The 14654-nt window shown below is 40.6% G+C and overlaps 1 protein-coding gene across 1 annotated transcript; it reads left to right on the top strand.

The window, feature by feature from the left end:
* Positions 1-11983: 11983 nt before the first annotated feature.
* LOC104423762 (UPF0481 protein At3g47200) lies at positions 11984-14263 on the top strand. Its single transcript, XM_010036212.3, has 3 exons — positions 11984-12665; positions 12950-13090; positions 13369-14263. The coding sequence occupies exons 1-3, from the start codon at positions 12096-12098 to the stop codon at positions 14071-14073; spliced, it is 1416 nt and encodes a 471-aa protein (XP_010034514.3). The 5' UTR covers positions 11984-12095; the 3' UTR covers positions 14074-14263.
* The last annotated feature ends 391 nt before the right edge of the window (positions 14264-14654 follow it).

Raw genomic sequence — 14654 nt, forward strand, 5'->3', positions numbered from 1 at the left:
CCGACGACGGAGGTAGAGGAGCCAATGTCCCACCTCAGTTTTTCCTGTTGCACATATACCTGACGAAGAAATATGCATCCGACCCCCTCATTTGTTCATCGGCATCCTCATCCATCCCTTCACCGTCACCATCATCGTCTTCGCTGATATCATCGGACCAATTGGCCTCAACCTTGCACCGGTTGTGAAGAAGAAGAGTACAAAGATGAAGAAGATAACAGAGATGAGGAATAGAAAAGAAAGAACAGAGAGAAATGCAAAGCTTCTGTATTCAACAATGATTGGAGAGAGATTACATCTGAGAGCCTAACTCACGTTTTCCTTTCAACTCTGTATTTATACTACAAGTTGACGAAGAACAACCAACTGACAAAACAAACTAACAGAAACACTAACAGAAAGTATTCAGTTACAACTTACAACTGAATATCTATTCTTTAATGAGCACGTGTTGTTGCTGTAGATCCCATCATCTTCATTCCATTTGTCTCTGTTCATCTAGATATGCTCCTAGACTAATTGAGGATTAGGAAGAAAAGGCTAAGAGGTTTCTGAAATGGTTGAGAACTGATATTAGGAAACAACTTGTGCCTTTGAACATAAGAGATTATCATGAGATTTATGAAAGGGCACAGTTAGTGGAGCAGGAGCTGGTGAGAGACCGATCAGAGTTTAAGAAACAGCTGAACTTTAATGATGTGAGAAGGGATAAGAGACCCTATCCTGGTCAAGGTCAGACTTGGAATGTGAAAAAAAAAAAAAAAAAAAAAAAAAGAGAGCAATTTTAGAAATTTCGGGAGAGCAAAAGATGGCCTAAATATAGGGAAAGCACCCTATCGGCCTGATGTTTGTCAAAGGTGTGATGGGCGACATGGCCTGGGACCTTGCAATGGACGACTGAGATGTTTTGGTTGTGAACAAGTGGGCCACCTTAGGAGAAGTTGTCCACAAGAAAGGTCGCAAATGAGTGTTGGCTCGGTGCGACAGATACAACAACGTACTGCTGGACCAAACTTACCAAGGAATCCTCAGAGGCCACCAACACAAGGAATGGTATATGCGGTCACCCAAGAGGAAGCGGAAGCTTCCAAAAATGTTATCTTAGGTACGATCCTTATAAATGGAAAAAAGGCATATGTATTGTTTGATACAGGTGCTATGCATTCATTTGTGTCTGAAAGATATAGGCATTTGAGTAAAATAGAAACTACATCTCTTGAGACACCTCTTTGTGTTTCTACGCCTTTAAAGAATATGGTATTGTCTACGCTGGTGTGTGGAAATTGTAAGATAACAATGGGAGGAAAGGATATGGAAATAGGCTTGGTCGTAATGGCTATGTATGATTTCGATGTTATCATAGGAATGGATTGGCTTCGTAAGTATCGGGCCAAAATGGATTGTTATAGAAAAGTGATCCAATTTATCTTACCTGATCAGTCTAGTTGTGAATTTTTGGGAGGTCAGACCCACCTATCTATAGCACTTATTTCAGAAATAGAAGCCCGTGCGTTACTTGATAAAGGATGTCAAGGGTACCTGGCCATGATTAAAGACTATACTAGGGAAGAGCCTAAGCTTGATGAAATTCAAGTGGTTAATGAATTTCAAGATGTATTTCCTGAGGAATTGCCTGGATTACTGCCAGAACGAGAAATTGAGTTCAAAATTGAATTAATGCCTGGAACAGGACCAATATTGAAAGCCCTGTATAGGATGGCCTTAGTTGAGTTGAAGGAATTGAAGGTGCAACTACAAGAGTTGCTTGACAAATGATTCATTAGGCCAAGTGCTTCACCTTGGGGTGCACCGGTTTTGTTTGTGAAAAAGAAAGATGGGTCAATGCGCTTGTGCATTGACTATAGGCAATTGAATCAAGTGACCATTAAAAATAAATATCCTTTGCCTAGAATTGATGACCTATTTGACCAACTCCAGGGAAGTTCGGTCTTCTCTAAGATTGACTTAAGGTCGGGATACCATCAGCTAAGAATTAAGAAAGAGGACATTCCTAAGACTGCGTTTAGGACTCGTTATGGACACTACGAGTTCCTTGTCATGCCATTTGGATTGACAAATGCACCGGCTGCATTTATGGATCTAATGAATAGGGTATTTAAGCCTTATTTAGATCAGTTTGTAATTGTCTTTATTGATGATATCTTGAGATATTCAAGATGGCCTAAAGAGCATGAACAACACTTGAGGATAGTTTTGCAAACTCTGAGAGATCATAAGCTATACGCCAAATTTAGCAAGTGTGAATTCTGGCTGGACTAGATAATATTTTTGGGGCACGTAGTATCAAGAGGAGGAATTGCAGCGGACCCAGCGAAAGTTGAGATGGTAATAAATTGGCCAAGACCGACGACACCTACTGAAATACGGAGTTTCTTAGGACTGACTGGTTATTATAGAAGGTTTATTGAAGGATTCTCACGATTGGCAGGTCCTTTAACAAAAGTGACTCGAAAGAACATGAAGTTTGAATGGAATGGGGAATGCGAAAGGAGTTTCCAGGAGCTTAAAAGAAAATTGACCTCGACTCCAATTTTGACTATACCGACAGGATCGGATGGTTTTACGGTGTATAGTGATGCATCTCACAAAGGACTGGGATGTGTTTTGATGCAGCATGGCAAGGTCATAGCCTATGCATCTAGACAATTGAAACCCCATGAACTAAACTACCCCACGCATGATTTAGAATTAGCAGCTATAGTGTTCGCTTTGAAGATATGGAGGCATTATTTATATGGGGAAAAGTTTGAGATTTATACAGATCATAAGAGCTTGAAGTATCTGTTCTCACAAAAGGAGTTGAACATGAGACAAAGGAGGTGGATGGAGTTGTTAAAGGATTATGATTGTGAGATACGATACCACCCAGGGAAGGCGAATAAGGTAGCGGATGCTCTTAGTCGTAAGTCAGCTGTGGAGATGGCCAGTTTAAGAATGGCGGAATGGAGCTTGTTAAAGTCCGTAGCGGACTCAGAGTTTAAATTAAAAGTGGATTGTCTTACCAATATGCTTAGTGCATTAAGGATGCATTAAGGATTGAACCTGAAATTATTCAGAAAGTTAAGATCTTACAAGAGTCTGACCCGGAAATTTTGAAAGTGAAAGATGCAGTGTCTTTAGGAAAAAGACCGGAATTTCAAGTCTCTGAAGATGGTGTGGTAAGATGCCAAGGACGACCTTGTGTTCCCGACAATGAAGAAGTAAAGAAGGAAATTTTGTCGGAGGCACATAGGAGTAATTACAATGTTCATCCGGGTAGTACATAGATGTACAGGAATTTGCGTCAGCAATTTTGGTGGAATGGTATGAAAGCAAATACGACTAAGCACGTTTCTCAATGTTTGACGTGCCAACAAGTAAAAGTGGAACATTGCAAACCTGCAGAACTCTTGAGACCGTTAGACATACCATAATGGAAATGGGAGCATATAACAATAGACTTTGTACAAGGATTGCCAAGGACATCAAGTGGTCGTGACTCTATCTGGATAATAGTGGACCGTTTGACTAAGTCTGCTCATTTCCTAGTAGTTCGCATAGACTACCCAATGGACAAATATGCGGATATATATGTAAGTCAAGTAGACGCTTACATGGTGTTCCAGTAACTATTACCTTAGACCAAGATTCGAGATTTACTTCGAACTTTTGGCGGAGTCTTCAAATTGCCTTAGGAACTAAACTCCAGTTTAGTACTGCTTTTCACCCTCAAACAGATGGACAAACAGAAAGAGTAATCCAGACATTAGAGGATATGTTGAGGGCTTGTGTGATTGATTTTAAAGGAAATTGGGATGAAAGATTGCATTTGGTGGAGTTTGCTTATAATAATAGTTTTCAGAAGAGTATAGACATAGCTCCCTATGAAGCATTATATGGAAGGAGATGTAGGACTCCTGTCTGTTGGAATAAAGTAGGTGAAAAGAAATTGACAGGACCTGAACTGGTACAAGTTACCACTGAAGCTATCGAGATTATTAGGAAAAGACTTAAAACAACTCAGAGTAGACAGAAAGACTACGCAGATAGGCATAGAAGGCCTTTGGAGTTTAATGTGGGAGATCATGTATTCCTTAAAGTATCTTAAATGAAAGGAATATCTCAATTTGGAATGAAGGGTAAGTTAAGCCCTAAATTTGTTGGACCTTTTGAGATATTTGAAAGAATAGGAGATGTAACTTATCGTTTGGCACTGCCTCCTAAAATGGGAAATTTACATGATGTGTTTCATGTGTCGATGTTGAGAAAGTACCAGCCGGATCCTGGTCACATACTCGATCATGAAGCCATTAAAGTGGATGAGAAAGTGAGGTACATCGAAGAACTCGTGCGAGTTGGATCAAAAGGAACAAATTCTTAGGACTAAGAAGATTCCTTTGGTCAAAATATTATGGCGACATCATGATATGGAAGAAGTCACATGAGAAAGTGAAGATCAGATGAAGGAAAAGTACCCCTACTTGTTTCAAGAGACATGAGTGATGTCTAATTTTGAGGATGAAATTCTCTAAGGAGGGGAGAATTGTGGCATCCTAGAATTTCATGAAAATCCCTAAATATGCCATGAGCCATGGATAGGCGATGGAAATACCGTTATTGTATTTTTGTAGCTTTTTAATCCATGATTCGCGATACGATGTATGGCCAAATTTTAATGGATGGATTTTGGGAAAAAGAGTTCTATCTTAGGCCATATGTATGATAAATTGGAACTTATGGATTTATAATTGCAAGTGTATAGTTAATTAAATTTGCAATTTAGTACTTTGATTTAATAGGGATTTAATTAGTTTTTTTTAAGGGTTAATCTTAAGTTAATTAAGCTTGGGTCTTAGGCCCAAGAGGGATGGGCCTAAGATGGGCTGAAATGGCCGGCCCATAGAGCTCATGAAGGGCTGTCGACCGTGCAAAGGAGGGGGAATCCGGTTGCATGCCTCCCCATTTGTCCCAAAGAAATCGCCAAGTGTCCTACATGCATATAGTAATGATAGCTAATGATGATGGGAAGAAATTAGGGAAAAGATGATACTGGTTTTAGCGAGAATGAGAGGGAGAGAGAGAAGGATTCGTTCGAGAGAGAAAGAGAGGAGAGGAAGAGAAGAAAGAAAGGAAGAAAGGGAGAAAGGAAGAGAGGAAGGAGGAGAGCCGTTCGTCGACCGTCCGTCGTTCATCGTTGTGTCCCGTCGCCGTGGTGCTTGCTGTTTGCTCGGTTTAGAGGTAAGTTGGGATCCTTCTACTCTTACATGTTGTGCCTAGAGTGTGTGAGTGAGTGGTGATAAATTTCGGATGTTTAGGATGAGAAAAACGGAAGTTTTAAGAGTGGTATTCAAAACTAGTAAACTGTTCTTGAGAAAAGCAGCTCGACCGTGAATGTTCTAGTGGCTTACATGTGATGTTCGAGTTGGATTTTGGCCTTGAATTCTAAATGAAAGTTGTTAAGGACTTCTTTTAGTATAACCTACTCAAATTTGGGACAAAACAATCAAGTATAAGTGGGTGAAATATTTATTTTTTGGAGAGACTGGATCTGGAGATTTCGGTAACTACCTTTGATGAATGCATGGACTGTAAGGCTATCTTTTTGTTGAAATATCACTTTTATTTCTTAACAAAAGATGTAAAGGACATCCTGAGGTTTAACATATCAAAAATTTAGAGAAAAATAACAAGAATAGATAGACGAAATCATGTTTTTTCAGAAGTAGTCAGATTTGGAAATTTCGGTATTGAAACAGAAGCTTTAACCGCCTATATTTAATCACCTAGAACGAATTTGACTTTTATTTCTTCATGAAAAACCTACCTTAGGATATTGACTACAACATAGTCGAATTTCATAAATTTTGAAGGTCATTTGGGTATTTAATCGGAAATGTTTCTAAAACCGTGTAATCTGATATATTCTGACTTGGTCAGTTGCAATGCATGGACAATATCGTTTTTCATGAGGTTCTTTCAGCAATGTGTTCTTCATGAAACATCTCTCTGTATGTCTTCCCTACAACATATTCAAATTTCGTAATTTTTGAAGTTCATTTGACTAATTAACCAAAAACGTTTCAAAAACTGTGCAAGCTGAATTGTTAGAATAGTAGTGCTGTGATGCAATGGTCTATACTGAATTGTATGAGGGTCTTTTGGTGTAGTATCCTTCATGAAATATCTGCCTTTATGTCTTGATTATCACATTTTTGAATTTCATAATTTTTTAAAGTCATTTGGGCATTTAAATAAAATGTTTTCTAATACTGTGCAAGCTGGATTGTGCGAATTTCAAAGGCTGGATGCATGACTATTCTGTTTTGGATGAGCCCCATGAATTATATTGTTTCAAGTGATTAAATCTTACTGCACATGTGATGATTCTTGGCATTACATATAGAATCAAAGTTGAAATTGACCTTGTTGCCATCACATCATGTGCTATGTTGATTGTGAGACATGAATTTGTGAATATGAATTATGATGAAAGAGAAGACTGTTGGAGGTGAGTCGACAATACCCTGGGAGTGTCAGGATGCCCGGAATGTGGGGGTGCCAGATGTCCTCGGGAGTTTCGAGATACCCGGAATGGTTGGGTGTCGGAAGCCTCAGAGGTTTGTGCCTGGGGGATGCCTCGTGATGCCAGTTGGGATATGAGATGCCCGAAATGTGGGGGTGTCGAATGCCTGGTGGTGTGTGCCGGAGGTTTCTCGCGATGCCAGGTTGGGGTGCGAGTGATAAAATGTGGGATGTAATTACTGGTCCCGGGAAAGAAAGATGTAGTGATCAAATTGAAAGATAAAATGTTGAAATTGAATCATGCATGGTATGGTGACATGTATGCATGGTTGTATGATATGATGTGTATGAGTGCATGATGGTATGTGCACATGAGGCATAGATATGCATGAATGCTTGATGATGAGTGCATGGTTATATATGCACCTATGGCATGATGGTATATGTATGAATACTTGGTGAGGAGTGCATGATGGGGTATGCACATATGGTATAATGACATATGCATGGCTGCAAGGTAAGTTATGCTTGAATGCATGGATGATATATTCTGCTATGATGTTATGATTGTATTGTGTGATGCATTGAGTAGTTTAATGGATCTTTTACCTGTTGAGTGGCTGTACTCACCCCTTTGGGGACCAACATTTAAGATTAGGAAGATGCCTCTCCCTCCGGTCACGCGGGGTACCTTTTACGGCCTTCCATCTAACGTGGAGGTCGATTGTATGGAGCTCGATAGTGTTACCATCCCTGGTCTGACATTCATACGGGTTTGGGTGTTGGTGATGTATGATGTGGGCCTGGTTGGGGGTCCGGTCATCCAGGAGTTCTTGTCGGTCCACGTCCGCCAAGAAGGAGTGATGCGGGGGATGTTGCCGCCGCCACCGCAATGCACCAGGATGGGTGTGATGGCCCACGTGAGGAGTGAGAGCTAACACTTTTTGAGGATAGCCGACACTTGTAGATGGAGGATGACACGTGAACGATATAGGGGGTCGAGATCTCTTTTGAGCTGTGGCCAAGTTTAGTTAAAAGTCTTGGCTTCTCTTTTTGGTTGTACCGACCCGAGAAATCCATCATGAAAATATAAATAAAAGTGGCTCGGCTTTATGTTTTCCTTTGAGGTGTAGCTGGTGTGCATTGTACCATCATCAAGAGAGAGTAGAGGGATGGCGAGACTCGTCTTTAATTCCGCTATGAGCTGCGCTAAACAAAAATAAAAAAAATGCCTAAGGACCTCGGTCCTTCTTTAAACCCCTTTATATCAAAGACAAGTAACGGGTATCCTATAGAGATAAAGCGATTGGTGAACTGTGGTGACCTCAGGTGTTTAGGGGTGCCACAGAAACATACCAAGAAATATATAACTGGGGACCAAACTCAGTCTCTACACAAGCTCGAGACGATAAAAAAACGAAAACAAGACGCGAATGGGGTGCCATTCAATGTTTCCTTATATGGGTGAGATTAGGGACATGAGGCAAGATCGCTGAGCTCGGATTGGAGAAACTAGCATCATACACCCGACGTCTCCTTGGCCGTCGAACTAGTGAGGGAAGAAGCAATGGAAACTCGCCAGCTCACAAGTCCAAACACAACCAGGCTAGTATGGCCCCAAGGATTCCAAAGAGACAGAAAAAGACCTGTCCCTTAAGATCCACAAACAACCTTCCAATTGAATCAAAGCATATGTGGCGAGTTTTTCCACCTCCCAACATCATAGGTGGGGAAATCATATTCTCAGATCAAATCTCTTATCAATAGATTCAACCACCATTTCTAATGCCAAAGAGCTGCAAAATCTGAGGATTGACAAATACGAGCAACTTAGTTAACTTAAAGGATCCGCAAAACATTCCAGTTAATCAATACACGTACTCAATGATTCCACGAAGGAACTCATGGTAAATCTTCCCGGAACTTTTCACCTTATTAGATTTCAAATGATATCTTGAAGTAAATAAAGAAAGAAAAATCACCTTCAGAGAATTGCAGCTACACCATCGTCACAGACAGAGCACATGGCATTCGGCATCACAAGATCAATTTTTCCCACCAAATGGCTGAAATTAGGAACTTAGTACTCGCAACCCACAACTTTCACCACAAGAGGTTTGGATTGTAAAGCAAAGTTCTACAAGCTAGCCAACTGGGTCCCTCTACTCTTAAGTATTGACTAACAGCCGATTCGATTGAAGTGCAAGGCCAAAGGATGGTCCAGAAAAAAAAAAAAACAAAATTCCCAGAAGTGAGTCCATAAGAAGAAGAGCTTCTTACAACATCGCATCTCCGTCGGCTTCCGCCTCTTCATCCTCCCTCCTGAGCTGACCGCATACATTATTACATTCCATTATATCAGAAGGACAGCCATCCGATGGAGGCGAAGGAGCCACTATCCTGCTGCTGTTTTTCCTATTGCGCATATACCTGACGAAGACATACGCATGGGGGAACTCGGTCTCTTTCTCCTCCGTGATACCCACCTCTGACCTGCCCATTTGTTCATCGGTGTCCTTCTCCATCCCTTCATTGTCACCATTGTTGTCTTCGTTGCTATCATGGTTCTCATTTTGGTCATCGGACCAATTGGCCCCGATCTTGAGCTGATGTGATTAGACTCGAGCTCACTTAGCATTGCTGACCTTTGGTGAGGCTTGAGCTCACTGGAATCTGGTGAGCTCAGCCTTGCCTGTCGCAAGCGATTGGCCGAATAAGAGGCAAAAAAGAAAAATAAAAAATAAAAAGTAATTGAACATTCGATTATAAAATGTAACGAAAAAAAATGAAAATAAAATAAAACAACATCAAAAGGAGTGCACTAAGGCTTATACCAAGCAGTTGAAAATATTTTTCTAATTTATTTTCTCATTTCAGCTAAATACACGACAAAATTTTTATTCTAGAAATTGATTTACGGCCAGAAATTGATTTCTCAATTTCTATTCCCGGACAAGTTTTTGAGCAAAGAAACCCATTTGATAACGACTCAAAATTTCTATTTACAATGTAAATCGTTTGATAACAGAATAAAATTTATATTTCTAAGAATAGAAATTGATTAGATAACAACATAGGAAATCCTCAAATACAAAATAATAGTCGAAAAATACTAAAATAACATAGGAAATTCTCGAGATACAAAATAATAGTCGAAATAATACTAATACATTACAAAAGTTGAAAATATAATTTCATGAAATTTCTGGCATATTATTATCCCTTGCCATTTTATTGGCAATGGTTTTCCTAAGCATATTTATTTGGTTTCCCTCCTCGGTCAATGTATCGTTTGCAAGCTCATCCTGCGTAGGTTTAGACAAGTACTGCAGAGGCATGAATATGGGTGCCATCAATGGCGCCTATATAGCCCTGTCATTTTATCAAAGCCTAGTATTATACAAGATTATCAACAAAATAAAATTGATGGTGTAAAGGAATATATGAGAATTCTACCTTGAAGTAACATTTATGATTAGGAACCAATCGGGAGAAGATCAGTTTATTTTGATTCTCGAATTGAATCGATCCAGAGTTGCTCATCCCTAATTTCTTTATTGTTGCTCAATGAGCCTTTAATGGCCCTTGCATAGCAAAGAGAGATTCTCTCGAATCTCTTGCCTTCGAATTAAAATTCAAGATTGTGTAACAATCTAATTATTTTGATTTTGCAAGAATTTTGAATCCGTAAAGAAACAAGGTTAAATTTTTAGGCACATTTTTTATTCATCTATTGCATAAGAACTTTTTCTTCAACGGGTCATGCGCGTGCCCTTTCTAGGAGGAAAGAGCCCCATTGTTTTTAAGTAAGCATTTAAGAATTTCGGTCGTTTTTAAAAATTGAGGACCCATTCGATTGTCTTTCATCCTAAAGAGGAAGTTATCAAAAAAATTGAAAAATAAAATAAATAAAAAACACAAGCAAAATAAGAAAAAGAAAATTAGCAATAATTTGTGAAGTTGTGGTTACGAGTGAATTAAGTTAGCAAGAAAGCACAAGGTTCTTTTATATGGTTTGATTTCAGCTTCGATTTCTATTTCGAAACGAGAAGTTAAAATTTCGGTTCGATTTCTTCAATTTCTCTATTTACTGAATAGAAATCTGTTTGAAATAGAGAAATCAAATTGCGTTACCAAACGGATTTTTGTTCCAAACCACATTCCGGAAACGAGAAACAGAGAAATCGGGAAATAGAAATTTTGTCATACGCGCCCTTATTCTCCTAGAAAAACTATTTAGTGGAAATAAAATTTCGGATGCATCACACTTCTATTATTTTATTATTTTTTAAGTTTATTTTCGGGTTCCAACCAAACGGGGCCAATGTAACATTGAACATGATCTAGTACAGTAGGTAGGTAATCACTTCTTCATCTGGACAACATTTAAATAGTCTCACAATTACAACTCATGAGTGGTAGATACACTTAACATAGACAAATTCACAATGCATTTGACTCATGCTCCCAAATTTTATCTTTTTTCCTCCCCTTCTTGCACACGATGCGTGTGCCCTAATGCTAGTGAATTTATTTTATAAGGATTCTTCTCAAAGCAAAAGTAGTGAACTGCCTTTAATCAGTTCTTTTTTTAATCAGTCTTTGAGCAAGAAAGGAATGTCCCCCACTTGGCTTATTTGGGACTAAAACTGAATGTGTTGCCCGCACGAAAGGGACCCGGAATGAGGTCATCAATATGCGTAATTAGGGCTTAACCAATTCATCAAAATGACATACTAATTTGATCGGGTGATGGTCCGACAATATATTAGTGTTCAGAGTTTACTAATGATAGCAGTTATAATGGATCCAAGTGCTTCTCGATTGGAGCTCATAAGCAATTATACTGGGTTGGAGCTCTTCTTTATTAGAGGTCATAAATGCTTGTAGCCGATTTAGTATGAAACAGGCGGAAGTATTTGAGTTTCACACAAGATGGTTTTCACTAGTCTTATGTGCCATCTGAAGTAATTTAACAGGAAGTTATATGATTGTCGTGAACAAATCCTGCACACATAATATCATTACGCCATTATTTGTGGCAACGTTTTTTTCTTTTATAGTTGTGCAGTGTATGCATGAAAAAAAGTGCATCGAATACTAAACTTGAGACTTGAGTAAGAGATCTGGAATATCTCAAATGTATAATGAAAAAATGACAACAAAAAATAAGTATTATTTTAAATCTAGTGCCACGTCAAATATGTAAAGTTGCTGTCCAAATTGGCATTACATGTATTCAATCCATAGGAGCCCTTTGATTGAGAGAGACACACGGGAGATTCATCGAATTCACAGGCTAATACACGATCGGGGGATTACGGGCGTTGCGTGCATGAAATTCGAATCCTGGTGCAGGAGAAGCGAATCACATGTACATGGCTTGTCCCGTAACTCATCTTGAAGTATTAGTTGGGCCTGGGCACCCCCAAACTTTCATCCCCCAGCCCTCTTCACTCTTCCATTCTCTTCCTCTCCCCATAAATTCACCTCTTCTCTCACTCCTTTCAGCTTGAAGGGAAAAAAAAAAAAACAAGAGCAAAAGACCCTCCAGAACAGAAACTTGTGGAACTATGTTTTCTATGGAACCGAACAACTCCGACTCGATTGCCCCACTTGACGAGGTGCAACGGTACTGGAAGATGCGGTCCATCTACAGGGTCCCCGCACGTTTCACCGCCCTCAACCGCGAGGCCTACCAGCCACAAGTTGTCTCCTTCGGCCCCTACCACCATGGCGAGGCCCACCTCCTCCCCATGGAGGAACACAAGCGCCGCACGGTCCGCCACCTCCTTAAGCGGTCCAAGAAGCCTAAGGAGTGCTTCTTCGAGTCCCTGAGGGAGGTGGCGTGGGACCTCGAGGAGAGCTACGACGCGCTGGACCCAAAGTGGAAGGCAGGAAGCGGCAAGGACGCGGCACCCCAGTTCCTGGAGCTGATGATAACTGACGGCTGCTTCATGCTCGAGATCCTGAGGTTCGCAGCCAGCGAGGTGGACGACTACGCGCCCAACGACCCCATCTTCAGTTACCACGGGAACATCCACATAATGACAGACATTTGCAAGGATATGCTGATGCTGGAGAATCAGCTTCCGATGCTAGTGCTGGATCGGCTGGTGGCTGTGGAGAGCGATGGCAAGAAGGTTAGTTTCTTAGATTTCGGTCGGTTGTAAGACGAGAAAATATTGCAAGTACGCAAACCGCCATACTTTGTGCACCTAACAGTACATCTTTGTGATCTCACATGAACCCTACGATGGATCCACAGAATCTAATGCTCTAAATGCATTGATTGCACGGTTCACGATCAACCAATAATTTGATTAGTAAATATCACCAAAACTTCATTTATTTCCCTTTTCCGCAAGTAGTATCAATACGACCACAATCTCAGATTCAATATACTGACGTCACTCCAACAACACAGGACGACGAATTCGTCAGCAGGCTCATCCTCGAGTGCTTCTTGTTCCCCAGCGAGGGCATCACAAGGATGGACAAATGCCTGCACGTCCTGGACGTTTTCAGGAAAAAAATGCTGATGGAGCCCGAGAAGGAGGACGAGGAGGTTACTTTCTTAAATTTCAGTTTGTCGTAAGAGATGCCATTGCAAGTATGCTAATCATATGGGCACCTAACAGTACATCTTGGTCATCTCACCCCACGAGGGATCCACCGAATCTAATGCTCCCAATGCACTGGATGCACGGTTCTAGATCAATCGACAATTTGATGATTAAATCTATCACCGCCATAGGAAGCTATATTTTTCCCCCTTTTACTCAAGTAGTATCGATCCAACCACAATCTCAGATTCAGTGTACTGACTTCACTCCAATAACACAGGACGACGAATCCGTCAACAAGTTCATCCTCAAGCTCTGCTTCCCATGCAAGGGCATCACATGGATGGGCAAATGCCTGCACGTCCTGGACGTTGTCAGGAACAGCATGCTGATGAAGCCCAAGAAGAAGGACAAGGTGAAGAGGGACGACAGTCGGGAGATTATACAATTGGCCTCGGCCACCGAGCTCAGCGAGCATGGGATCAAGTTCAAGAGGAGCAAGACCGACAGCATCACGCACATTTCCTTTGCGGGTGGGGCCCTGACGCTCCCCAAGATCCGGGTGGATGAAATGACCATGTCCAATTTCCTCAACCTCACGGCATTCGAGTACCTCCATGTCGAGACTGAAAACGAGGTCATGTCCTACATCTACTGCATGGACCAAATAATCAACAACGGGCAGGATGTCGCGCTTCTCCGCGCCCAAGGTATCATCGTGAATCATCTGGAGAGCGATGAGGCGGTAGCCAAGATGTTCAACTCGCTGGGCAAGGTTGTGACGATCAAGCCCAGCCACAGCCTCAGGGACGTGCTCGGGAAGGTCAACGAGTACCGCAATAAGCACTGGAATATGTGGAGGGCTAATCTCATCCACACCTACTTCAGGAATCCTTGGGTTGCATTGTCTCTCATCGCTGCCGTCTCCCTCTTTGCGCTCACCACAATTCAGACTGTATATTCCGTCCTCGGCTACTACAAATGAACACTTTCCTCTCAGTACAACAATATACTGTCTTTTTTTCCACTTTTTTTGGTTTTCTCCCGATGACAGATGCTCGATCATTGTCTCTTGATCGGTTTGGGTTGTTATGAATGATTTTCCTCTTGCTTTCAGTCATGTTTATATCCCTCTTTCAATGTTTTGAATAATGGACATTTTTATTTTAACATTATCAAATGATGATTCTCTTGTTTCATTCTCCTTCATGTTTGTCCAATTTGAATTGGGTAGGGTGAAGGATGATCAAGCAGATGAAATCTACCTTTGCAACATTTCTTCTTGATTAAATTTGTTAAGTTGCAATGAATTTAAGTGAGAAAACAAATATGACCTTCAAAGTCATCTCTAATCACCATTTGCTTCAAACATCCTAAAAAAACCAAGGTGTTTGATGTTGATACCTAAATTTTGGTTAAGTATTTATGATAAAAATTGCATAAAAAAAATCAGGGACCAACTGGACCTTAACAAAAAGGATTTTCGTATCACCTAGCTCTTAGTTTTATTTTACCACATTTTCGGATTTTAAATAAATAAAAAGAGTGAGGCCTGCGCAGGTTGGG

The sequence above is a fragment of the Eucalyptus grandis genome, chromosome 10 (genome assembly GCF_016545825.1).
Source record: "Eucalyptus grandis isolate ANBG69807.140 chromosome 10, ASM1654582v1, whole genome shotgun sequence".
Classification (NCBI taxonomy): domain Eukaryota; kingdom Viridiplantae; phylum Streptophyta; class Magnoliopsida; order Myrtales; family Myrtaceae; genus Eucalyptus; species Eucalyptus grandis.

Excerpts from the sequence above, each read along its gene's own strand:
- LOC104423762 (XM_010036212.3), top strand. The coding sequence starts at position 12,096 with ATGTTTTCTATGGAACCGAACAACTCCGACTCGATTGCCCCACTTGAC. Across the intron at positions 12,666-12,949 it reads TGGAGAGCGATGGCAAGAAG|GACGACGAATTCGTCAGCAG; the intron begins GTTAGTTTCTTA and ends CCAACAACACAG. Across the intron at positions 13,091-13,368 it reads CCGAGAAGGAGGACGAGGAG|GACGACGAATCCGTCAACAA; the intron begins GTTACTTTCTTA and ends CCAATAACACAG.